General features: G+C 37.3%; 2 protein-coding genes and 1 long non-coding RNA gene across 6 annotated transcripts; 1 reads left to right on the top strand and 2 right to left on the bottom strand.

The window, feature by feature from the left end:
* Positions 1–229: 229 nt before the first annotated feature.
* LOC139780204 (uncharacterized) lies at positions 230–2,431 on the bottom strand. Its single transcript, XR_011720177.1, has 3 exons — positions 2,046–2,431; positions 1,835–1,963; positions 230–1,752 (listed from the first exon to the last, which is right to left on the bottom strand). It is a non-coding gene; the product is annotated as an uncharacterized lncRNA (long non-coding RNA).
* Positions 2,432–3,145: 714 nt separating this feature from the next.
* On the top strand, positions 3,146–5,195 carry LOC139780196 (probable ATP-dependent RNA helicase DHX37). Of its 3 annotated transcripts, XM_071718728.1 has the most exons (5): positions 3,146–3,559; positions 3,636–3,837; positions 3,901–4,112; positions 4,192–4,289; positions 4,954–5,195. In XM_071718728.1, the coding sequence occupies exons 3-5, from the start codon at positions 3,910–3,912 to the stop codon at positions 5,031–5,033; spliced, it is 381 nt and encodes a 126-aa protein (XP_071574829.1). In that variant the 5' UTR covers positions 3,146–3,559; positions 3,636–3,837; positions 3,901–3,909; the 3' UTR covers positions 5,034–5,195. The 3 variants fall into 3 exon arrangements, 1 of the variants encoding a protein (XP_071574829.1); XR_011720168.1 differs by having other exon boundaries at positions 3,152–3,564; positions 3,901–4,289; XR_011720169.1 differs by having other exon boundaries at positions 3,152–3,554; positions 3,901–4,289.
* Positions 5,196–20,551: 15,356 nt separating this feature from the next.
* Positions 20,552–21,898, bottom strand: LOC139780192 (calcium and integrin-binding protein 1-like). Of its 2 annotated transcripts, XM_071718725.1 has the most exons (4): positions 21,755–21,898; positions 21,384–21,628; positions 21,115–21,313; positions 20,552–21,035 (listed from the first exon to the last, which is right to left on the bottom strand). In XM_071718725.1, the coding sequence occupies exons 2-4, from the start codon at positions 21,562–21,564 to the stop codon at positions 21,014–21,016; spliced, it is 402 nt and encodes a 133-aa protein (XP_071574826.1). In that variant the 5' UTR covers positions 21,565–21,628; positions 21,755–21,898; the 3' UTR covers positions 20,552–21,013. The 2 variants fall into 2 exon arrangements, with proteins under 2 accessions (XP_071574826.1, XP_071574825.1); XM_071718724.1 differs by lacking the exon at positions 21,755–21,898 and having other exon boundaries at positions 21,384–21,748.
* Between the last annotated feature and the right edge of the window lie 5,755 nt (positions 21,899–27,653).

The raw sequence follows: 27,653 nt of genomic DNA on the forward strand, positions 1-27,653 counted from the left end.
GTATGAAATATTTAAAATTGTTGTCATTTCTTGAGCTTTATATGCACACAATATGCAGTATTTCATTGAACATTTATGTGTTCATTATGTCACTATTTTGTAAACTTTTATAAATTTCATAACATGTCTGCATTCTGAGCAACATATGAGCCCGCATCTGTGTCTATTCTTGCCATCATGTTTTTAATAAACGTGAGTACAATATGTACTCAGAACGAACACATTTTGCTATCTGGGTACCTATTACAAAACGAGAAGACGAAGCAAAATTCGTTGAGCTGTTGGTATGTATTGCACAAATACACAATTGGTATCACAAATTGACTCCAACGTATGCGAGCCAAACACTTCGTCGTCGCACGCAATCTGTTTTATGGGAACAAGAACCAGCACGCGAAACAGGAGCGATAAATGGAATGCATCTCGCGTTTAGAAAAGTAAACAAATAAGCTGCTCCTCCAGACACAACGTTTTAAATGTTCCGATAATCTAAATGTGAATAATTCTAAATGTAAGTATATCAGCTCGTTGTGCATTAGCTGAAAAACGTAAGACGTAAGAAAAATAGGCGTTTAACGGTCAGTGTAAAATTGATTGCGTGTGACATACGCTTAACTAAAGGTTCTTATTTCCTAATATGAAACTTTCCTTACGAGAATAATACCTATCCGAAATAATACTTAATATTTTGCTAACGCATATAACACTAAAATTAAAGATTTTTGGTTTTTTTTGCATTACGCTAAACCATATTAAATAAGTTCTCTATGCAAAACTGGACCAACACGGGCAGTGTGTCACTACGGCAGAATTGCATTGATAATACTGGCACAGTGAGGCAATGACCTTAGGATTCTCTCTAAATAACTAAGAGTAGTTATTAACATATTTATCTGGAAAACTATATAATCATTTACGTCGCGTAAGTAATTATTATTTTGTTTATCCTTTACTAGAGATGGGTGATACAGTCTGAAAGTATCGTATCGATACGCATCATGAATGAAAATATCGTCCATCTCTATCCTATACCATCAATCACTTCCACTTAATTCCTATACACGGAAAACTAATATTGCAGACCAACATTAAAAAAATAAAACTTTTAAGAAAGGAAACATGTTGCTACAGCATCTCGACAATATTGCAAAGAAGACCAACATTTAAAAAATAAAACTTTTAAGAAAGAAAACATGTTGCTACAGCATCTCGACAATATTGCAAAGAAGACCAACATTTAAAAAATGAAACTTTTAAGAAAGAAAACATATTGCTACAGCATCTCGACAATATTGCAAAGAAGACCAACATTTAAAAAATAAAACCTTTAAGAAAGAAAACATGTTGCTACTAAACTGATCTGACTCTTACGCAAAAAGATAAATATTCATATTAATTACTGCATCGTTTACAATCTAACGTACGTTTTCCAAAGGCACGTTTTCCAAAGGCACGTTTTCTTTTTCTTGTTCTTTGTTTCTCGTCATACGTTCCTTGGCATGGACTAACCATATTTTAATCGGAGCTGAAAAATATAATAACAACAGTGACATATTAATTTGTGCCGATTCTCGCTCGATTCACTACTTACGAATTATGATAATAAACTTACCAATATTTTCCGTTCTTTACGAATGTAGAAGTGAACAAAAGGCAAAAGCGAGAGGCTGACGCAACGTTTGAGCAACGTTTTAGGACGACACACGAGATACGTCCGTGTAAGATAAACGGAGGAAACACCGGTCGTCGAGTCTGAAAAATATAATAACAGTGACATTAATTTGTGCCGATTCTCGCTCGATTCACTATTTACGAATTATGATAATAAACTTACCAATATTTTCCGTTCTTTATGAATGTAGAAGTGAACGAAAGGCAAAAGCGAGAGGCTGACGCAACGTTTCAGCACGACACACGAGATACGTCCGTGTAAGATAAACGGAGGAAACACCGGTCGTCGAGTCTGAAAAATATAATAACAGTGACATTAATTTGTGCCGATTCTCGCTCGATTCACTATTTACGAATTATGATAATAAACTTACCAATATTTTCCGTTCTTTACGAATGTAGAAGTGAACGAAAGGCAAAAGCGAGAGGCTGACGCAACGTTTGAGCAACGTTTTAGGACGACACACGAGACACGTATCCGTATACGTGCTGTCGTGCGTTGCTGTCGAACGGAGACAGCCGTTTCTCGCACTCGCGGATCGTTTCCTCGCTCGCGTGCACATACGCGAATAATGACCGAATTAATAAAGACGGGGCCAAAGAAGCCGCGGAAGGTCTATGTCGACGAGACCGTCGCGCACATGAACAGCCGTTTCTCGCACTCGCGGATCGTTTCCTCGTTCGCGTGCACATACGCGAATAATGACCGAATTAATAAAGACGGGGCCAAAGAAGCCGCGGAAGGTCTATGTCGACGAGACCGTCGCGCACATGAACAGCCGTTTCTCGCACTCGCGGATTGTTTCCTCGTTCGCGTGCACATACGCGAATAATGACCGAATTAAGGTAGATACTGCATCAGCGAAAACAAAGATTTTTGATTGGCATGAAACTATGTTATTCTATAAGGCATTATACGTGATCAGAAATTAATGCACGATTTTTTACCACGTAATTACGGAAATATAAGCATTCAAAGTTGGTCAGTTTTACATTAGGGTATGTGTGAACGACGTGCAAAATCGTAATTCACGAGATTTTACGAGTATTTTAAAAAAAGATTGAGGTTTGGAAAACAGAAGATCTTATCAATTAAACTATTACGAATAATTTAAAAAAAAAACGTTAGTTCACCATTGCAATAAAAAGATATTCAATATTAAAGCAAACAAAATGTAGCTAACAGAGAAGCTCTGGCTAGGCTGCGTCATCGGAAGCGTCACTCAGGTGTGCTCCCTTCTCTTTCTAACTTGCTAAGATAGAAGAAGAGGGGAGTGTGCTCGTGTGCGCTCGGGTGACGTTTCCGAACGCAGTCAGTGGGCTGGCAACACGCGGACCGTACCTTGCAACCGCATGCTTCCCAGTCGCGGCCCCTTCGCAAGGGGTCACCCCGAGTAGTCCTCCGCAGGGCGGAGTCGGTAGCAGTCAGGATCAGAACCAGCCCCACACGGAGAGGAGGAATAGCAAACCCTAAGAGCACAGTTGACGGAAAGTCGACGGCAAGTCGACTTTTATAAGTCGACTTCTAGTCGACTTCTAAAAATGGCGAAAAGTCGACTAAAAGTCGACTTCTAAATAGTCGACTTCTAAAAATGGCGGAAAGTCGACTAAAAGTCGACTTTTAAATAGTCGACTTATAAAAAGACGGAAAACAGTCAAGCGGCGCGTCATGCATCATCAATATGGCGGCGAATCTCGAGGAGGCTGGAGGACCAGATGAGTGGACCAGAGTTTACGCGAGTGCGAGGAATACGTGCCGCGAGGCAGGACACGATAAGACGCCAGATAGTTCTTGCAGGTATGGCGGATCAAGTCGCGAGAAAGGTTTTGCCCGACGAGGTAAAAGAGGATCAGGATAAGGCCAAGTGGAAACATGCTTACAGGTTAGGTATGGTGTGTTATTAATTATCATCGATAATTAAGACCTATTGAATGCGACCTCTCCATTCTGTATCATCTTTCAGAACACCAGAAATGAAGGAACCTGTGTTCATGCATTCTTCGTGCGTTCTACGGAAAATCAGTCCGGAATAGGTGGTTTATAAAGAGGTGTACGAAACGAATAAGATGTACATGCGAGGTGTCACGATGATAGAACCCGAATGATTGCCGAAATTCGCCCATGCTATGCCATCTTAGTGAACCATTGGTTGATCCACCGCCAAGGTATTTTTATCACAATTGTTGCTTTATAATGTTTTTCCTACTTATTTATAAAGATATTTATAGATATAATCAATGAACCGGGAAGATCATTTGCCGCGTGTCTGGTACATTCGGAAAGGCCGAATGGGCACTACCATCGATGGATACAGAGCATCCGTGGACGGTGTCAAGTGGTTAGCGTATTTCTTCTTGGAGGGTCAAGTGTGCCCTAAGCTGAAACGATTTGTCCCGTCGCTGCTGACGACACCTGGGAGCATCACCAAGTCATGGGCCAGGTAAATCGTTATTCTATCTCCTTTTGATTTCACGTTGATTCATCGAATAGATTACATCAATTCAATACGATTTTTTCAGGTTGATACCACGCACTCAAGCAATAGTACAAACGCTGCAGTCGCAGGGAGTCGTGTCCAAACACAAACTGCTAGAAATCTGGGGTTCGGATAAAAAATGTGAGATTTTAATTTATAAAATAATATTTAGATATTATCATAGACTTCTATACAATACTAGACCGCTGACAGACATCTCGCCCGTGATGCTTGCCGCCATGTTGATTTTAGTCAAGATATGCTATACTACTATTCTATACAAGTGGTTTTATACAAGATTTCTATACAATAGTCTGGCATATACAGAATGTCCAAAAGAAAGGGTTTAATACTACAGGAGTAGTGGTTCGATTTCGGCATCCAAGTACGCTACACGTCGAAGGCATGACTTACAAACTTATTGATAACATGTACCAATATTTAACACAAAAACATTCGCCTGCTTCGTTATGTACTGTAATAACGAATGCAGATAAACGCACATCATGAGCAACTGAACACCCGATAGTGACTTATTGTTAATTCAATATGGCCGCACCCTTCACTAACACTTGCACCTTGCACTCGCATCAGCTTTTCGGCAGTGCGTCCATAGATGTTAGTGGTCTAGTATAAAAGTCTGTGGATATTATATATTTATAATAATATATATATATATATATATATATATATATATATATATAATATTATATATTTACAACATTATGATAATAATATGATATATATTTATATAGCTAATTTTGCATATTGTTTCGCGATTAACGCTGGAATGTTTTAATTTTAGTTCTGTTATTGTCAGCTTACCAGAAGTGGCTGCCGGAATCCGCGCACGCAGAAGTGGCACAGATATGGCCGCCTTTGTAATTAAGAATAAAACATTAGGATTGTAATTATACAGTTTTTTAGATAATTAAATTATTTTATATATGAAAAAAAATCGAAATGCATCAGTTTTAGCCCTCCAGCAAGGGGTCGATTGTGTATCTTGAAATAATGAGGTAAAAATTACAAAAGTGAGAAAATTTATTAGCGTATCTACGATTTTATTTATCAAAATCTAATAAAATCTGTTAACTTTTGTTATTTTTACCTCGTTTCAAGATACACAATCGACCTCCAGACGTACGCGGCGGTTTATTTTATCGACTTTAAAAGTTGGCGGGAAGTCGACTTTCGTCATGACGGGAAGTCGACTTTTCATCATGACGGGAAGTCGACGGTTTTTGCGACATTCGCCGACTTCAAGTCGACTTCAAGTCGACTTTCGTCCTTAAAAATGTCGACTTCTCTGCCAAGTCAGTTTCGGTAGAAGTCGACTTCAAGTCGACTTAAAGTCGACTTTTTGCTCTTAGGGAAGGGACCACCAGCGCCACTCGAGGCGATTGGAGCAGAGGCAGGGCCGGCAGGTAAGCCCGACGGGGACGAAACAAGGGCCACAAGAATCCACACGATACTCCGTGAAGCCTACGGCCGCATGAAAGAGCAAAGCCCCGAGCACGATGGGACTCGTAACTCGGGCCTGACGGGGAGTATGCAACCGCATGCTTCCCAGTCGCAAGCCCCATATAAAGGGTACCCCGAGGGTTCCTCCGTAGGGGAGAAGTCGGCGGCAGCAACGACGGGACGACCACTCGGAGGACTTCTTGAGTCCTTCATCCAGGGACGACTCCCAGGGCGACGGGGTGAAAGCCCTGGAGTAGTTAGTAAGTTTTGCGTAGCGTTCCGAGGACGTAGCGTTCCGAGGACGGAATTTATGTAATAAATTCTCTTTGTTTTGATCTTGCGGTTCCCGCAATCCGTCCGGCGCATTAGGCTAAGTTAGACGTAAGCGTTATTTCGCGACCTAGTTCGCCGAGCAATGGCTCGTAACGTAGCTTACAAGCGTTTTCCTTTGTTATGCCGTTCCATACTTGTATTTCAGTTTAGCACACTGGTGCTCGGCTAGGCTTTAAAGATTTGATTTTGTCGTATAGCGCATGGATCGAGACATAGCGCGTAGAATAAAAGCCTTCAGCCACACACAATTCTCACTGCGGGATCACTCCGTATGCGGTACCGCGAAATCCGCGATGAAACCTCGGTCGGAACGATGGTTTCGGGACCGCGGACACCAACTATCCCATCGGGCGGAATTATCGGACAAATAACCGTCTGTGCCCCATCAGGGCATCACGAGAGGCAGGCACAGCCGAACCGCGTCGCGATCCGATCACCAGGAGGCGAAAGAGCGGGACAGGCGTCTTCTGCGAGGAAAAGCCGGCGGTGCCGCATCAGGAAGACCTGGTACACCCGAGGGACCAGGCGCCGTCGTAATCCGAACACCCGGACGCGAGTTACGGGGACACGGTCCGCGAAAACGATACCCGGACACCGGCTACGGGAACCGCGGCCGGGGAACAGTCAGGGAGGGTCGTAGAAGCGGGCACCGGGGGTCGCCGTCAACGGCGGACACCGCGAAGTGAACCTGGACATCTTCGCCGAGAAGTCGGTCCAGGTGCTCGTATAGGGACGTCGTAGGAGTCGTGCGCATAGGTCGGCGCCGTCGAAAAGCGGAAATTGTAAGTAGTGGAAAACCACTACCCGGGAGGTAATGAAGCATGTTACGCATAAGGGTACGCAAGTGGAATTTTCCACCGCGAACATCTGGCGCGCCCGGAACAGGTAAACATCATCTGGTACTGCGTAGTAACGCGCATTCCTCAGAGAGAAAGCGGCCGTGACGCCATGGAGGGGGAAATTCCCGGCGGTGGGGAGCCAGAGAGCGGAATATTCCTCGAGGCAGTCTCTCGTGGGCGCTCGTATAGGTAACATCTCTCTCGTGTGTCTCGGTGTGTCGCGGAAAGTTCGCGACCGTCTACCGGATTACGATAATTAGTTTACCACAGCGTCCAAAACCAACGGGAACGCCCGCGAAACGCGTTAATAGTCGCCGATACAAAAGGCGAACGGTCCGAGTGAACCGAAAAGTGAAACTTCGCACTTTGCGAGACGTGCGACCGCCATCTTGCGCGGAACTTGTAACAGCGAAAACCTGTTAGTGTAAAACGAAGAATATGAATAAATGGAAACTACATTTGTGAAAATAAAAGAGTTAACGATTACTTAATACTTACCTGCGCGGCTGTCGGCCATCTTCCATAATCGTTGATCCGGGTCGGAGTTTATCATCGGTGCTACATCAGTGGGCATCGGAGATAAGGCACCAGTGGCGAAATCCTGAAAAAAAGTAGCAACAATTAAGTTAGTTAACCAAGGTACTTGTACTTACCTCGGTGGAGCGGTGGTCAGCCATCTTGTGTATACGGGGATCCTGGTGGGCGTTCAGCAGCGGTGATCCATGGGCCGGCGACACAGATGAGGCACCCGTCTCGAAAACCTGAAAATAATAAAAATTAATTAACTTAATTTACCATATCGGGACTTAGCCTGGTGGTAAGCCATCTCGATATTACGTTGACCGAGGCTGGTGATTAGCAGTGATGATCCGAGAGGAGGCGATGGAGAGTGGGCACCCCGGTCAAGAATCTGAAAAGGGGATCGTTTAAACAAATTAGTTAACCATAAGTTCGTATATACGTACCTTCTCGGTAGATTGAGGATAAACCGAGTGGCGACCGATGACTCAGAGGGCAAAACAGAGCGTCCCGTGACCCGATTATACATCGTTCGGTTACAACCTAACCTCACTGTCGGCGCCAATGTCAAAATAATCAGAATTAATGACCCAAAACTTTCAGAAAGTCATTTTTTATCATTATTTTGATAGTTGAGAAACTTACGACTATATTGCACCCAATTTTTTAGATTTTTGTTACAGTCGTTTTGACAAATGTGAAGTTGGTACCCCTGTGTAAAACACTTCGTTTTTAATTAATTACCTGTATCTGAGATTAATTATATGGTGTTATTATACATTTCTGGAGACTAGAAGTTGCACGGAACAAGGTGATACCAAATATACATTTTGTAATACATTAATTAAAAAAATTTTTCGAGTGCTCTATTTTGACTCACGACAACGCTGTATCTACCTTAATAAAGACGGGGCCAAAGAAGCCGCGGAAGGCCTATGTCGACGAGACCGTCGCGCACATGAACAGCCGTTTCTTGCACTCGCGGATCGTTTATTGTCCTCGCGCGCTTCTCGCTTGCGTGCACGACACAACTTCGACAAGATGTCCGACCTTCGTGTTCGTGGCTTCGTGCCCGATCGACTCTCATCGGGGCGACTTCGGCTCGCCTAGCGCGCGCATCAACACGCCGCCTTCGGACTTAGCCGATTCGGCGTCGTCGGTGAAAGCAACACACCGCGAGCGGACACTTTATCTTCTGATCAGTATTAATTTATATATTCTGAGTAGTATACGAGAATTTACGAAAAATAATGTACTACTGTGAGATATTACAAGTACATCCTGAGAATTTACGAAAAATAATGTACTACTTTGAGATATTACAAGTACATCCTGAGAATTTACGAAAAATAATGTACTATTAGAGATGTTATAGAAATGTTCCAGGTATATTATATACGGTACGTACATGTACAGTACGAGTACAGAACATTCGAAAGATATCATGTGCTGTATGGGTAGGGGAGACCGGGGCTAAACCGCCAACGGGGTTGAACCGCCAAATCAAATATCTCGGAACCTGTATATTGTGCGAACTCGCTATTAACATTGTAAACGCTGCTTATAGTACCCATGTAACCAACGGAGTTTCGGCAGGTTACCTGCCGTGTTATGATTTTTACGAGGGCAAACGTGTTTTCGGAAGGTGAAAGTGAAATTTTCTGCGCGTGGAAATATTGTAATATCTGCAATAATGTTTGCTCTCCAAATCTCGAGGTACGTGATTATAAAGAGTAATGCATGCTGAACACGAATCCAGTGTAGTTTTTTCATTATCGTTGATGTCTAATATTTCGTGGGCGATCAAACCTGAAACTTATGTTTGGGGCTTATCCGCCAGTAAGCACCCGGGGTTGGTCCGCCAGTCTCGTCACTGTGGCGCGCCGGGCGCACGACTGCAGCTCACGACGATTTCAGGTTAAGTTTCCCTCGAGCGTGATTCTGTCTTCCCTTGCACGTGCGTCAGTTTGTGTAGGAGGGAAATGGTACGCACGTATCATCGCAAAACGGGTGTTTTGGCCGACCGAAGATGGCGGACCGTTGTTTTCGAGATCGCTCACGCTCACGGCACGTCGGCGAGGTACGGCACGGCTCTGAGATCCCGCGATTTCCGCGCAAGAGTTGACATGCCGCGCGCGCTGTAGATCGTCCCGACTCCCGGCCGCGGTAAATCGTCGTTGTTGGTCGTTGTGTCAGTGACAGTCGCGCGTGCGACCGCATCGTCTCGGCGTCATTGTCGCCGCCGTTGTAGTGGTGGTGGTGTCGGTGGTGGTCATCGTCGTCGTCGTCGTCGTCGTGGTGGTCGTGGCCGTTGTCGTCGTGGTGGTCGTGGCCGTCGTCGTCGTGGTGGTCGTGGCCGTCGTCGTCGTGGTGGTCATGGCCGTCGTCGTCGTCGTCGTCGTCGGCGCGTCGAGGAATCGGCGCGAGGACGCCGTCGAGTCGGTAAAATGGTCGCGCTCCACCGCGAGCTTTTCTAACCCCCCTGTCGCTATTTATCGCTCCCCCGCGAGAAACGCGGCTTGGTTAGGTTGCTCGAGGGTCCGCGCTGATCCTATGGCACCGGAAAGCCGTCACGCGTATTCCCCGTGGTTGCCCGCGTTGACAATGTGACGTGCCGTTGGGGAGTTTACGATTTGGTTAACCTCTGTATTCACGTGCCTAAATTGTTTTATGGAATAGGTAAAACAATTATTTTTTAATAATGTTTTGCATAAAAATTTTAAATAAATTGTTATATTTTTCTCTTAAAAAACAATTATTAAAATGTATCCTATCATTTTTCAGGATTAGATGTACGTATATGTATTGAAAATGCAATGTGGCGGATTAGCCCCAGGGGGGTGGCGGTTCAACCCCGGCATTTTTGAGATTTCAATTTTTCCACCGTTGTCGTTTTTGCTCTATACCGGTTAAACAAAGCAACATAGATAAAAATTTCCTATATAAATTTTGTAGCTAAAGGTTCACTCTTTACAGTGGTACACCACATTTAATTAAAATTATTTATTTTCTTGTTAAAAATCGGCACCGAAAAAAAACTGGCGGTTTAGCCCCGGTCTCCCCTATATATATATATATGATAAAACATTTTAATTCTCACTTTATACCTTTCCTTACTTTCTTTCCTATCATATATTTCCATAAACATCTGCTGTACGATTTGGATGACGTATTTTTGGAACATTCTATAAACATTATTCAGATAGTTTTAAAAAGCTTCTTTTTATATTCCTTGAATATAATACAGAATATTCTTTCAATCTATTTTTCAATATTAAAACTGGTTCCATTTTGACATTCTACAAAGCTTCTTTTTATATTCCTTGAATGTAATACAGAATATTCTTTCAATCTATTTTTTAATAATAAACTAGTCCTATTTTGACATTCTATACATATTCATAAAACATTATTTCCATCTTATTAGCATATTGTGGGAATATTCTAATATTCTCGAAAAATATTTATAGAATATTCGTAGAAAATGCTTGTGTTATCTGGGTATTGGTCAAGAGTGGATTTCTATTATTTACGCTTTTTCTGTTTTTTATTTCTTTTATATAGTTTATTTTCAAAATAAAAATAATATAATTTCATTAGATATCATTTATGTAATTGATCAATTTTACTAACATTTTTTGTTATTAGTTTCATTACTTTTAAATAATTAAGACACAAACGATAGTGTTTCGCGTCTAGTGTGGGAAGGGATATTTTATTGTCATCTGCAATGTTATAATATATATTTTATTCATAAATCAACATCAAAAGGGATACGCGAGACATAATAGACGAGCCATAGTCAGCCGACGCGCTAACGCATACGACTTTCGAACCGGCTATGGCTATGCTACAACGCGAGTGTATGTCTGCGCTCTTCTACCCGCCCGAAGCTGGTCGAGCCGCGCCGAGTCGCCTCCGAGCGCCCAGCGCACACGTACACGGCTCCGTCAGCTGTGTGCGTGTCCCCACCAGGCGCGCAGGCAGCGGGCAAAACAGTACCATTGGCACCTCTGAACACAGCCCTTGTCAGTATGTTACCACGGAAATTCCCCATGAGCTGCTCTTACTAGTGAGAATCATTTTTCCCAAAGTTTAGTCTAATTAATTAATGAATCTCATTAAAATTAGGCTCATTTTAATCAGTAAGATCAGCCGCAACCCGCTACAGAGCCGGATTTTGCATTTTGGCTCTTAAAAATTTATAATAAATAAAATACGGACTCGCAGCTGACCCAACCTGACCCGTTGCTAGCTGCGCGTTTCCCCACATTTATTATAAATTTTATTTCGATCCTTTTTCCAAAATCCGGCTCTGTAGCGGGTTGCGGCTGATCTTACTGATTAAAACGAGCATAAGTTTAATGAGATTCGTTAATTAATTTGGCTAAACTTTGGGAAAAACGAATCCGTAATTCCCGACCGGCCGACAGAGGTCTCCACTCTTACTCTTGTCGACCCTTAACTCCGTTCATGGAGCCATGATAGCGCTAGTAGAGTTCCTCTAGTAAGAGTTAGGACACCGTCCGCCATTAATGGGGAATTATGCGAACGATCGAGAGAGACAGCCTCCCCACTCGTACTTTTCATGGGTCTTTGTCTCACTCCTACTTATAGCTTTGTCTCACTCCCACTAACGTCTTCCCCATTAATGGCGGAACCAATCAGAAGTCAGACCGGGGTGTCCTAACTCTTAGGCTGGGTTCGCGGAGCGCGCTTTTAGCGCTATGAGCGTGCTCTGTCCTTGTTCAACTTTCAGTAAGTAACAGAGATAGAATGACGTTGTCAGCGCTAATAGCGTCTCCCCGAACGCACCTTTACTAGAGGAACTCTAAGCGCTAGCGAATGCGAGCTCCATGAACAGCAGTAGCGTATACTAGCGTAGCGTTTCGTAGACCCCTGCGCCGCCAAATTTAAAAAGCTGAGTTAATAGATGCTGTTGTATCAATTACTTCTTTAATATTTTCAGGGCAGAAGTTGAGAGTAGTATGTGTGTAAATGAATATGATTCATTCGTAGTAAAACAACTTAAAGAAACTATTTTACAAAATATAAAAAAGCGATTTTAAATTTATGAAACTCATGTTTGCGGAGCACTTCTGGATCCGACTCTTTAAAGTGTTAGAGGTGTTGCTGAATATCTCGCAGACAAGCAGCAATCTCCTAAGGAATTTTTAATATATATGATCCACGAAATGGTTATTTTTATATTTTATTTATTAACATTAGTGCCCATCTACAATAGGTGTTTTAAGCCCTAAGCCTTAAGAATTTGTTCAATCACAATTGAATTTGAAGAGAATAATTGACTGTGATTGGTCAATTTTTAGGGCTTAGGGCTTAAAACACCTATTGTAGATGAGCACTTAAGCGACGTTTTAGATTAGATCATATTTTAACAAAAATATTTGTTCTAGTAAAACTTATTGTCCAATTGAGTGACATTGTTTTTATATATAAAATGAGAAATATAATTAAATATATTTTTTAATAATATATATCCATATTCGGTTCCATTTGATTATATGCTATATAAAATTAATTTATACTTTTAATACAATGAAAAAATTAGTGTATATAAATTTTGTCCATTAAGCTATATATAACTTTTATTACAGTTTTTATAAACTATATATCTAAGCAATACCTAGTCTAGGTAATTTACAGTATCTAGATTTACAAAATCTAGGTTTAATATTGTAATTATAAGCCTAGTATATATAAGTCTTACATATAGTTTATATTTGCAACAGCTTCTATATTAATCACCAAATATAAGATTATTATTTTTATGATATATATATATAAGTTATAAATTCTCATGTTTAGTTTTACTTTTTCATAATAGGTATCTAATAAAGAAGCAGATTATCCTAATAAGTCATGTGAGCTTCTTGGAGTTAAAAAATTACGATTGGAGTTGGCTGCGAAACATACAAGTATTATTCCTCCTGAAGATCCTATTCCCCGCGGAAAAGAGTTAAATATGTTTTAAATATGGTTTATATTAGTCATTTATATGAACGAAATTAAACTCAAATAAAAACCAAATATTGAATATAAAAGTAATTAAATTTAAATATGTTCCAAATTTGGATCGAAATTAAATTTAAATAAGATCTTGCTATTGGATTTAACTTGTCCAGGCGCATATATGGATCATATTAATATTTAATAAGCATCTAACCATCCTGAGTTCAAATTTTATTTGTATTTGAAACAAATAAAATTTTAATTAACACCCAAATTAAATTTTTATTTAATTGAAAGTGTTCCCATTGACCCATCATATATTCATATTTAATCAAAAATTGTGATTCATAAGATTTTAATAAACCTGCGAGTTATGTTAGTCTTGCGTTGTAGTCTGTTAGGTTATAGGTTTATTATTGAATTTTGTCATTATCAACCACAAATCTGCATGTTTAATTATGTTAATTATTTTATACTGTCTACATCGTACATATATTTTATAATTTCAGTTTTAGTTATGTAGGTCATTGGCTTCCCACATAGCATGCATATCAAAAAGACGTCCAGAAGATATCCCGAAGATATATTTAGGAGATAGGATATCTTCTCGGGATATCTTCGGGACGTCTTTTTGATATGCATGCTATGTGGGTTTTTAATCATTTTAAATATATATGTATCGAAAAACAGGCAAATTATGTATTTTCTGTTAAGACATGGATATTTCATCATTTCGATATCGATTCAAAGCTATTTTGATTTGCCTGTCAAATATATAATAACATTGCCATTATATAGAATGCAATATGAATAAAAAATTATATTGTATTGGCAGACATGGATAATGTAAATATTTTATAATTTGAGCATTATAATAATTGCGTTACAATATTAATTTTTTTATGCTTCCATTTCCATTAAATAGTTACTTTATAACTGTAAAAGTCACAACAAAATTCCTGTTTGTAATTTGACAATTTTGAAAATTAAAATATTATATAATAGGTACATTTTCAGTACTACATCCGCTCATTTATTAAACAAGAAGTTAAATTAAGCAACTAATTAAATTATTAATATTAAATATTAATACAATAAGATATTTGTATTTACATTTATCAAAATAAAAAATAAGTTCAATTATGAAAATAAATATTAATAATTGGACTTATTAAAAATTAAATAATTTGTTCAGATATTGCGCTCGAATTCTTTTCGCGTTTTACAACGCCCGATCGTTTCACATTAGATGGCGCGACGCGCGAGTCGCCACTCTCAAAGAGCCCCCGCCTCCTTCCTCACTCGTTAGGTGTCATGGCCGCACTTGCTTGCGTTTCTTCGAACGTGTCGAGTCCGTTATTTCTTTCTTGACGGATTGATCGTTGCGGCGCGTGTTCTGGAGACTAACCGAGCGAGAGTCGGATCACCAGGGAGAGCTCACCGCCAGGAAAGGGAGAGCTGCGGCAGCTAGCGTCCGAGAGGGAGGATCGAGGCGAGGAATCCGGTTCAGCGAGCGGAGTCCTTAAGGAGGTTGGTTAGTTCTCGGTGCGAGGCAGGCGGCACGGCAGGGGGAAAGCATATAGGTTAGATTTTCGTCGCGTGAAATAAACGAATTTTAGCAAATAAATATGTGGAATGCATTTAATTGCTGTTTCTTAAGGTTTAAAAAGAGTTGTTTGTACAATTGAAACCCAAATACGTTATTATCCACATTGAAATGTGGAAATAATAAATGTGGTCCTGTTTTTTTATTTTTACAATTTCTTGATAACTATAAAGACGAATCATTTCAGTCTTCGAGAAAGTTTTTCCTAAATATGTAAAGAGTTATTTGCACCTATTTTCACTAAATTATTATCATTTTTAATGTGCTTTCGAGAGTTACATTACAGGTTAGGTAACATTTTTGCTGTGTCGCCCGTGTATAAGAGAGAGACAAGAGTATAACTTCAATAATTAATTACTCGACAACCATGCAGACGATTATCTTCAACTTTGGCATATATGGACGACAGATTCCCATAGACGAATATTCTCCATTGAACTAATTCTTATCAAATTGATTTGACTAACCACCCTCCTTAAGAGATTCTCATTGGAACGCCATATTTGTTACTTTCATTTGAGGGTTCATATTTTTAGGGTTTATACCGTCATTTTTTAAGGATTAATCATTAATTGAAGGTTAACTATCACTTGAAGGTTAACCATCATCCGAAGAAAAACTCTTAAAGTTGGGTGTGATTTCGGACCGCCAATTGAAGATTAACCTTCAAATGATGGTTAACCTTCAAATGGTCCGAAATCACACCCAACTTTAAGAGTTTTTCTATGGTGTTTTTTTAACGGTTAACACCAAAAGTTGAGTGTATTTTTCCATAAGGGTTCAGTTTGATTAAGTATATAAAAAATGTCTCTATTTTTATTCTTTTGAGCTAGCAAATTGTATTCTTGGTTTTTATGGTGATTAATATTTTGTGCAACTGCATCAATCTTTTTGTTGCTAGCGATTAATATTTGTTTTTATGTATTCGATTACTGCGCAAGTGTTGCGCATTTCGTTAATTTTATCAGAAGTTTACTTATCTTCTTTTTGTACCACTGGATTTAAAGCAAACCAATATAAACACAATAATTGTAATTTATAAACGTTTTTTTTATCTTATAACTCATTCTCTGTTGATACCATATTCTCTAATCCCATTATTATCCTAATTAGCAGACAATGTTTTTTAAACGTTTGAAAAATATTTGAAAATCAGTTTTAAACACATATTACAAAACGTTTGAAAAACATTGCCTGTTGATTGAAACCGCAAAATTTCGGCAAGCTACAACAGGGGCTGGATTTTTGAATTTATTCGCAAGAGAAAGGTATGCGCAAATTCTACTCTTACAGAAAAGTTGCAAGTTGATCGCATGGCTTTTAGTTAATCAACTTGCAACTTTTTTATAAGAGCAGAATTTCCGCATACGTTTTTCTTGCGAATAAATTCAAGGATCCAGCCCCAGGTGCGCGCGCGCTGTGCCTTAAAAGCCTCATTAAGAACGTATAAAGGTCTTATTTGAATTTAATTAAATTTAAATTAGATTTAGAACTTATTAAGAACATATAAAGGTCTTATTTGAATTCAACATATTAAGAACATATAAAAGTTTTATTTGAATTTAATGAAATTTGAATAAAATGTACAACTTATTAATTTCATATATGGTTTCAATAAGATTAATATTTAAATTGAATATATTAGCTAATTAAATCCTTATTAAGCCAAATTAAATACGAATATTTTGATGATGAAATGATACTGTAAGAAGTACGTATATATACTTTGTATACTACGAAACATACGTACGAGTATACACGTCGATTAAGAATATACGACATGTATTCATATGTTCGAGATTTTTAATCGAAATGTATATCGGCATTTCTTCTTATATTCTTAATTAAGTTTTATATATAGAACAAATATGAGCCATATTAATGCAGTTATTCAGCATTAATTTAAATCAAATAAAATTTAAATGGAGATTTTATTAAGGTCCATATAAAGTTCATATTTAACTGTTTTCCGCGGGTCTTGTCGAAGTTAAAAAGTATTTACATATGTCAGAATCTATTATCGAAGATCCTCTACAATGGTGGAATGAAGTTGTCACTGTCGAATTTGTACAAATTATTGGTATGCTGCATTTATGCCATACCGATTACAAGTTCAGCATCTGAATGCGCGTTTTCTTCTGCAGGTTTGCTTATCACAGGAAAACGTTCTTCGTTATCACCATCAAAATCTAATAAAATATTATTTATTTACGGTAATTTCAAATTAATGAAAGATATGTATTTAAAGTCAGTAAAATAAGTTTTACATTAAGTATGTTCATATTATTTATACAACTTAATATGTGAAAAAATATTTAATAAGTAAGAGAGAAAGAAGTCTGATATCTGATGGTTATACAATTGAATTACATTTTATTTTTGTTACGTATGATGGTCAGGAATAACATTTTAAGATAAATTTTATTTTCTTTTGTGAAAGAAAAGACATTAGTAATGCTAATGAAATAATCGTATTTTGAAAATAAGTGCTGAGTATTTATTGTTTGCTATTTTTGTTTATTTCGATAAATTATCACCCGCCAATTCCGCCGCCGCTGAAAAAGAAAATTATTATATAAATATATTTTATATATATATATATATATATATATATATATATATATATATCTGTTTCTATATAATCCATATTTGTAACTTCGTAATTAATACGATATTTACAATACGTGTGCACACGCAAAGCTTTTTCTTCAAATAAACAATCACAACAATTCATTACCATTCACTATTGCGCTGTTCATAGAGCCTGTAAACGCTAACGCTATTAATGCACTACCTCGGAAGGAAGAGCGTTGGTAGCGAGCAGTTATGACGTATAACACTACCAGTAATGACGTCACGACAGCGTTTGGTAGCGCTATCATAGAGCTCCGCGAACAGCCAGTAGCGCTAGGTAGCGCTAATAGCGTCTCCCCGAGCGCATCCTTAATGTTAATAAATAAAATATAAAAATAATCTAACTTGCTCACTTCTAATATTCAGGGGAACCATTTTGTAGATCATATACATGTATTAAAAATTTCTCAGGAGATTGCTGCTTGTCTGCGAGATATTCAGCAACACCTCTAACACTTTAAAGAGTCGGATCCAGAAGTGCTCCGCAAACATGAGTTTCATAAATTTAAAATCGCTTTTTTATATTTTGTAAAATAGTTTCTTTAAGTTGTTTTACTACGAATGAATCATATTCATTTACACACATACTACTCTCAACTTCTGCCCTGAAAATATTAAAGAAGTAATTAATACAGCAGCATCTATTAACTCAGCTTTTCAAATTTGGCGGCGCAGGGATCTACGAAACGCTACGCTATTAAGTACGCTACTGCTGTTCATGGAGCTCGCATTCGCTAGCGCTATCATGGCTCCATGAACGGAGTTAATAGCGTTAGCGTTGGTAGCGCGGTAGCAAGCTCCCCGAACGCACCCCTACGCGATTCTCAAGAATCTCGAGATATATACCGCCGTAGAGTTAGCAGACAAATTGAATATTTTTGAATTATTCTTTTTCATATAATTTGGGAATCATTTGGGGAAGTTTGGGAAAATTGTTTAAACATTTGGGAAAGAATAGATTTTTTGTTATTAACAAAATTTATCGAGCGTCAAGTTAGCAGATAGCGACTATGTTTAATGTTTATTATAAATGGAATCGATTGGAAATCATTTGGGGATGACATCTTCATTGTAATTTTTATTTGGGAAAAGTCGCTTTTTTGTAATTTAAATAAATTTTTGTATTAATGTTCTTTTTCGCTGCACTTCTGCACTAGTACAACAAGTGAACTTATTGCACTAGTTTAGAAGTGTAGCGAAAAAGAACAGACCATTATCGGCAGTAGTGTGAAAATTCGACATGACAACATACTCCGAAAAGAAAATTTGTACATGTTATTTTCTTCATATATACCTACGTGTATTCACTTAATGAACACCCCATACAGCACAAAATGTTTTCAAAAAATATTTTTGAATATTTCTATAAAAATATTGCAAGAAATATTTTAAAATGGTTTTAGGAATATTTTAAAAAAGTTAAAAAACCTTTTGTGATAACATTTTTAAGAATATTTTGAGAATCTTTTAAAAATATTTATAAAAATGTTCTTCTTTATCACCCAGGAAATATTTTCTTAAATATTTGAAATATATTTTTGAAATATTAATTTAAATCAACATATTTATTGTTTTATAATCTTGTTCCAAAATATTTAAAAATATTTTAAATCTATTATTGGTTCTAAAATCTTGTTTCAAATATTTTTGAAATATTATGAAATATTCTTAATTAAAAGATGCATGATAGCGCATCTTTCCGTGCTAGTTTGGAACGACGCTGCTAGGCGGCGCATAATGGTAAGACTAACTCGTAAGTAAATTTCAGTTGAGGGCTAATATAAGCAGGTCTCTGGCGAAGCAAAATCATGACATTCACAAGATAGATATGTATATTTTTCAAATATATAAAAAAAAAAGATGTACCTATACTTTACAGATATTAAAAAAATCTTTCAAACATGAAACACAATTATTACTTATTGGGTTAAACATATTTTATTTTTTGAAGTAATATTTCTAAAAGATTTTACAAATATTATTAAATATATTTATTTGCAATCTTATAAAAATATTTTTGAAAATATTTTTCTGACATGATCTGGCGGACATAGAAACATTCAAAAAATATTTTTGTGAATTATTTTAATCTTCCTAAAAAATATTTAAAAAATATTTTAAAAACATTTTGTGCTTTATGGGACATATATATATATATGTGTGTATCTCTACATATATGTAATTTTAAGATTATATATAAACTGCAATAATTAATTAAGTTTAAAATGTTTTATCGTGAAGAGGTTAGTATTCATATTTAACATACTATTTGAGGAATATTTCTTGACGGGAAAGCAATTCGTGTTAATTCATAAAATATATACGTATGTTCACTTAATGGACACATACTACGTTTACGCGAGCGTTACTTCTGCAGTAACTTACGATAATTCACTCGTTTACGCGGAGTAAATTATCGTAAGTTACTACAAAATCGCGTTTACACAAAGGAATTATCGTAATTATTACACGCGACTGAATTCCATGAATATTGTGGTGAATTATCGTTTTTATATAATATCAAATGGGATATCGTTAGTGTCTGAGCAGAATAGCTGACTTATAATTTCAAGACAGTGTTTTATGCTTTAAATCTTTGTTTTTAGCAACGCACAATACTGTCTTGTGTCTCAAGTCTTAAACGAGTGTACAAAGTGTCAACATTGTAAGACTTGAGACACAAGACAGTATTGTGCGTTGCTAAAAACAAAGATTTAAAGCATAAAACACTGTCTTAAAATTATAAGTCAGCTATTCTGCTCAGGCCCTTACAATACACAGGATGTTGTAACAGTGGATTGGTGATTTTTGTAATAAAGTAAATAAGCAAAAAACTAGATAGCTTTTTAGCATTATTATTATTTATAAGACAAGAGATGTTATATAGTTTTTTATTATAATATATAGACAAGATCATAAATATATACTGTCAAAACTAAGTTTTGAAATAATATATTTCAATACGGGTATGTATTTTTTAAATGCGCTTATTAAATATACCTGTGGAAGTTTATACTGAAAATGAATTTTCTGTCTTCCAACTGGAGCAAGTTGACATGATGACTTCACTACGTCAAACTTGGGCATTTATTCAACTTCATTACATAAGGTATATCTTTTAAAAATCCTTGTATACTGGTCGAGAAGAGACGTGATTTCTCTTCGTTAAATTGGAGCATCATATATATGTTTTAATAATATCACTGTGTTTGGCAGTTTAGTTATAGCATTATATGATATTTTTAAACTAAGAGATCTATATTCGTGGTTACGTGGTCCTACTATAATCTTACAAATAAATAAGCTCGATAAAAAATTAAAAAAAAGATCAAGATCTGACTTAGACCAAATTATAGAGCCCTGGCACATTCAGCAAACGTTGATCATGATTTTTCCTTTTTCCAAAGTATGCATTAGGCCCATGTCTGCTATTATAATGAAATGTCGATTAATGTTCAGTCTTTCATGGGCGAGTTCGTCATTAACGACATTCACTTTTATAAACGAATGCGAAAACTCCTGCAAAAAGATTTTGACGTTACTGGCGAATGCGAGTAAAATTATTACTTTATAATTGTGATCTGGCGAAGCGTCTTACTTAGAAAAGTCGCTGCTCTTCTCTATAATATGCTCGAACTCGGCGAAGCTGAGTGCTCCGTCATCATCCAGATCAGCTTCGTCAAGGATATACTGAAGAAGCTGTTGCATGTCGCTATCGTTCAATCTCTGGGGCGCGGTTAATCTGTCGACCACTTGTCGTAAGTCTCCCACACCGAGGATATCGTCACCATCGAAATCTTCGGAAATAAGATTTTGTCACCAAAAAGAGGATTTCAGAACATCGTGAATAATTAACTGGCGGCTTACCGAATACTCTAAATGCGTGCTCAGCCTTCACAGCCTTTGGAGCAGCATCGCTGAATACAGACATCATATCCAGAAAATCTTCGAAGGTACAGTCGCCATCCTGACTAGACCTGAAGACCTTACAGATCTTGTCGTCGAAAGGATTCACTCTCAATTCGGGATACTGCAAGATCTTGGACATTGGCTTAGCATTCTTGTTGTGTCCAACTTTCTCTGGAGCAAGCTCCTTGAATTTTTGATGTGCACTATTCAAGAAAGAGTAAATACAATTTTGCATATATAATAATTAACAGTCTAGTCCAATAAGATAAATTATATGAGGAAATTTATGCTCAATAGACAAAAATATCAATCTTGTTGATAGTACTCACTGTAAGACTTCCTTCTTAGTGAAATACGTCAAATCCTATCAACAAAATGAAGAAAATAACATCTACAAATTTTCTTTTCGGAGTATGTTGTCATGTCGAATTTTCACACTACTGCCGATAATGGTCTGTTCTTTTTCGCTACACTTCTAAACTAGTGCAATAAGTTCACTTGTTGTACTAGTGTAGAAGTGCAGCGAAAAAGAACATTAATACAAAGATTTATTTAAATTACAAAAAAGCGACTTTTCCCAAATAAAAATACAATGAAGATGTCATCCCCAAATGATTTCAATCGATTCCATTTATAATAAACATTAAACATAGTCGCTATCTGCTAACTTGACGCTCGATAAATTTTGTTAATAACAAAAAATCTATTCTTTCCCAAATGTTTAAACAATTTTCCCAAACTTCCCCAAATGATTCCCAAATTATATGAAAAAGAATAATTCAAAAATATTCAATTTGTCTGCTAACTCTACGGCGGTGAGATATATGGTCACATGGCACATCAGCTATAGTTATAGCTATAGGGAAAGAAAAGGACAGCGAAGTGTATGTCTGCGTTCTTCTACCGCCCGAAGCTGACCGAGCGCCGAGCGCACACGTATGTAATATGTGCATACACGCTCCTTCGTTGTGTATACGCTATCCCCTCCACTCGTGCAGGCAGCGGGCGACAACGTCAGAGTTGGCATCTTTGGATCCCAGTGTACATACAATTAGGAATGTTTGGTGTAAAACTCGGGGCAGATGGCGCCATGGCGTCCAGTCCTGTCATGGCGGCGTCACCAACACTAACTCAATATACATGTATGTGTTGGTGTATCTGTGAGCACATCCGTGAGATATAAGGTCTGTTTTCTGTTGCTGCACTGCTGAACTAGTGCACTAAAGTGCACTAGAGTGCACTAGTTCAGCAGTGCAAGCAACAGAAAACAGACCTTATATCTCACGAGATGTGCTCACAGATACACCAACACATACATGTATATGAGTTAGTGTCTGAGCCAGTGTTGTTAGCATCATTACAATTGTAATATTTTTATTACGAACTGTGTCTGTTTATTACGTCGTTACCACTTTTTTATATTTGTTACATTTTTACGACTTTACGTATAACCTAATTTTATTTTAAATATTTAAAATAAAATTAAAATTTTATTTTATTCTGTAAACGTAAAAATGTAAATTAAAAAACAATTGCTGAATTTGGCAATAGTGTAAATTTTTAACACAAATATCCTAGTTTCAAACGTCAATGGATACATTGGGAGCGTCCCGTTTGACCACGTTACAATTGACCACAACGACCTGTGCCTAGGTATTTTCTGCTGTACCGACCAATTGAAAGATTTTATTTTAATTTGACCAATTAGCAACGTGGTCAATCGGACCCCACTCGATACATTTAGTACTACGACCGCTCACTGAGCGCTCGCATCTGATTGATGACATTGGGAGCTTTCCAGCAAGCGACACAAGTCGACACGAACGTCGTTCTATCTTTCTTTTTTAGCAATGAGTAACAAAGACAAAACGACACTCGTGTCGACTTGTGTCGCTTGCTGGAAAGCTCCCATTGATGTACATTTTTAGGTCTAAAGCCTTGTGTCCACGATGCTAGAAATCGGTCCGAGTTTCGGTTATAAGCTAATCAACTTGCAGCTCTTACAGAAAAGCAGCAATTTCATTGGCTTATAACCGAAACTCGGACCGATTTCTAGCATCGTGGACACAAGGCTTAAGGGCTCAGTCACAATGACAAAATAAGGAATAAGATAAAGGAATAAGGAATAAGGGAATGTCGCATCTCACTTCAGTACACGTACATTAAAGTGAGATGCAACATGCCTTATTCCTTATTCCTTTATCCTATTCCTTATTCCTTTTATTGTGACTGAGCCCTAATGCTGCGTTCCCACTATACGCGTCGCGCGTCGCGTCACGACGCCGCGTCATGAGTTATCCAATCAAAACATCCCATTTTGATCCCGTCACAAATAACGTAATAAAATGGAATGTTTGATTGGATAACTCATGACGCGGCGTCGTGACGCGACGCGCGACGCGTATAGTGGGAACGCAGCATAAAGGAATATACCAATCAGATGCGAGCGCTCCCTGAGTGCTCAGTGAGCGGTCGTAGTACTGAATGCGCCCAATAGCGACTAGCGACAAATGTTTATGTCAAAAAGTTAAATGTTATAACCTAACTTAAAATGTAACTAGTTTTCTCTCCTTTTTAAGATTTTAGGATATCTTATTTGTACTTTTTGATACATAGAATGGATAAGTAAGTATACATTTTTATTTTGAATGAATAAGTTAATAATAAACTGTTTTATTTAATATATAGGTGGCTAATACGAGAACCAAAAGCTGGCTCAAGCAATGAAGCACTTAAAGCTGTGGAGCTAAATAGTTTTATTAATAAAGAAAATATTGAGCCTGAGCCAGTGAATAACAGTTCTCCACTCTTGGTGAAGGTACAGAGCATGATGAGGTGGCACATCATGAGGAATGATCTCAGATATTGAAGCCTCAGATATTGAGTTTTCAGATACTGAGATTCAAAATGCTTCTGTTGATTCAAAACTAAAAGGCCAAACACTCGAAAAAGAAAAAAGTATGAACAGAAGTTTAAACAGGAGTGGAAGAGTAAAGTAGGAAACTGGTGTGAAGAAGAAAGTGGAAGGATTTATTGTAAAGTTTGCAAAAAATCTTATAAAGGGTATTACTCATCTCGAACGCCACAACTAACAGATTTTTCATAAAATAATGAGAAGAAAACAAACCTACCAAAATTACAAATATTTATTCTGATGCAAAAAAATAGAATTAAGAACTAGAGAAGCCAAAGCCCGTGCAGCTGAATTCAAATGTGTTTGTTCTTACATGAGCATAATTTACCTTTTTTACTCATGGATCATTTCCCTAAATTTTTACTGTCTGTCTGTAGTGACATTCAACACTAAAAGATATGAACATTGCAAGAAGAAAGCTACTCTCATCACTACAGACTGCTTTCAACCAGAAGCAATAGAAATTATAACAAAAGAGCTATTGAGTCAGTAGGATATTCACTTATTATTGATGAAACAACGGATGTCTCTTCCAACAAATCATTGGCAGTTGTATGCGTTTTTTTTGAAGAAAATGATTACGACCATTTTTTTTGTTTTGATCAAAGTAAATAGCTGTACTGCTGAAAGTCTGTACAATGCAGTCATTGAACTTTTAAACAAGCATAAAGTTCCAGTGGAAAAATGCTTGGTTTTGCTGCAGACAATGCGAGTGTAATGATGGGCAATATAAAAGGAGTTCAAGCACATTTCAGAGACACAATCCTAATTTGTTTTGTGATGGGATGTGTGTGTCACTCTTTTCATCTTTGTTCGTCTGCAGCTGCTACTAAGCTGCCACCTGAAATTGAAGATTTTGCAAGAGGATATATATTTCTTTAGCAACAGCAGTCAAAGACAAATATTTCTAGAAGAGTGTCAGATTTTCTTGAACGAAAACCTCATAAGATTTTAAAACCTTCCAAACTCGGTGGCTATCACTAGAAGTAAGTTTTATATTTGAACTCAAAAAGTTATTTATTTGTTTATTTGTTTATTTGTTTATTTGTTTATTTGTTTTGTGTTTTGTAAAGTGTAGTCAACAGAATTCTACAGCATTGGAATTCGCTTATCCTTGTCTTTCAAGATGCTGTCCTCTCTGAAAATCTTGTGAGTTTTCAAAGCATTCTTGACATTTGAGAAGTGCTGTCACAAAAGCGTATTTTTACTTTCTTTCGTATATTTTTGGAAATTGTAATGCTCTGAACATTGAATTTCAAAGCGAAAAAAGCAAGATATGCATGTTGACCAATAGACTCAGCACATTATACAAAATAATTTTGAAAAACTTTATAAGAAAGGATGTGCTTGATAAGACATTGCTTGATGATGTTAATCCAAAAAATCCACGAAATTTTCATTTATTAGAAGAGATCTATTTAGGACCTAAAGTCAATATACTTCTTGCTTCAGAAAATGTGGAACAAGAGATTTGTTTGGAGATTTGTTAGATTTTGAATGGAGGCTTATTCCAGAATGTAATGATTTAAAAAATTAAACAGGGATTTTGACGATTTTGGAAAAGTATTTTTGCTATGAAAAATACTTTAGGTAATCCAATGTTTCCACATTTGTCTGTTTTGGTTAAAGGTATTATTAGCCTTCCATTCTTCTGCTGCGGCAGAACGTGTATTCTCAGCCCTAAACTTAATAAAAACAAAAACTAGAAACAGATTGAATGTGGAAACATGTGATGCTATTTTGCATTCTAAAAGTCTATTAGGTAATTTAGAATGTCATTCATGGGTTCCTAGTGAATCTCTTATGAAGCGAAAAATTGAGTACAGGATAATTACATACTTAATAATTACATATCTTTAAATTAGAGTACATTAACTATTTTAGTTTAGGAACAACTTTCACCTCATGGCTGTAATTGTAACCTGAGTATATTTGAGTGAAATATGATAATATTTATCTATTTATGTAGTTTCTAAGAGAAGTTTGAATCTATATTTTGTTACATGGTTACTACTACTAAGTGTTCTTATTTTCTTTTTCAAATTTAATAAGTTGTAAGTTCTTAAAGCAATAGTTTTTTAGTTCTTAGTAAATGGAATACTAACTTTTTATTTGTTCAGTATATTTAAAATTAAATTCTCACTTGCTATAATTCTGTGTTTTTTTATGTTGCATGTACTTAAAAAAAGTTGTACAAGGTGTGATTTTTTTTATATGGACAATATAGTATGGATTCTGTTATTTCTGTTTTAATTAAGTTTGCTGTTATTTAAAATGTTAGCTTGCCCCTGCAACCCGCATACACGCATCCAGGAGCGCAACCGCTCACTGAGCAGCTAAGTAGCAATTTGACGTGATTGGTGGGACCTAACGGTAAGAACCAATCACGTCAAATCGCTACTTATGGCTTCAGCGCACTAGCGCGATTAACGTCGCACGTGACGCGCGATATCCAATGAGGATCGACTTTCCTTATAAAGCTTGACTCAGAGGAAAATGTCTAGGCACCGGTCGTTGTGAGTGAGTGCAAGTGTGAGTGAGTGCAATCAACTTGCAGCTCTTACAGAAAAGCAGCAGTTTCATTGGCTTAACCGAAACTTGGACGCAGTTCTAGCATTGTAGACACAAGGCTTTAGCCAATCAAATTGCAGCTCTAAAGCCTTGTGTACACGATACTAGAATTTGGTCCAAGTTTCGGTTTAAGCAATCAACTTGCAGCTCTTACAGAAAAGCAGCAGTTTTCATTGGCTTAAACCGAAACTCGGACCGATTTCTAGTATCGTGTACACACAAGGCTTAACGCTCAGTGACTCTGGCATCTTATTGCATATTCCTTTAGATCTAAAAATGTATACCAATCAGACGCAAGAGCTCAACGTGGTCAAATGGGACGCTTCCCATGCAATTTTGTGAGTTCTTCTTGGCAGGTTTCCCCCCTAAAAGTTACCAAAATTCCTATTTTAGTACGAATTTAGGTTTTTAGTTACGACATTTTTTACTCTGCTAACAACACTGGTCTGAGCAGAATAGCTGACTTATAATTTCAAGACAGTGTTTTATGCTTTAAATCTTTGTTTTTAGCAACGCACAATACTGTCTTGTGTCTCAAGTCTAAACGAGTGTACAAAGTGTCAACATTGTAAGATTAGACAATGTCAGGGCCTGAGCAGAATAGCTGACTTATAATTTCAGACAGTGTTTTTATGCTTTAAATCTTTGTTTTAGCAACGCACAATACTGCTTGTGTCTCAAGTCTTAAACGAGTGTACAAAGTGTCACTTGTAAGACTTGAGACATAAGACAGTATTGTGCGT

This window comes from Temnothorax nylanderi, unplaced genomic scaffold, assembly GCF_030848795.1.
Source record: "Temnothorax nylanderi isolate EJ_2023f unplaced genomic scaffold, tnyl_v1.0 TNYL_tig0266_pilon, whole genome shotgun sequence".
Taxonomy (NCBI): Eukaryota; Metazoa; Arthropoda; class Insecta; order Hymenoptera; family Formicidae; genus Temnothorax; species Temnothorax nylanderi.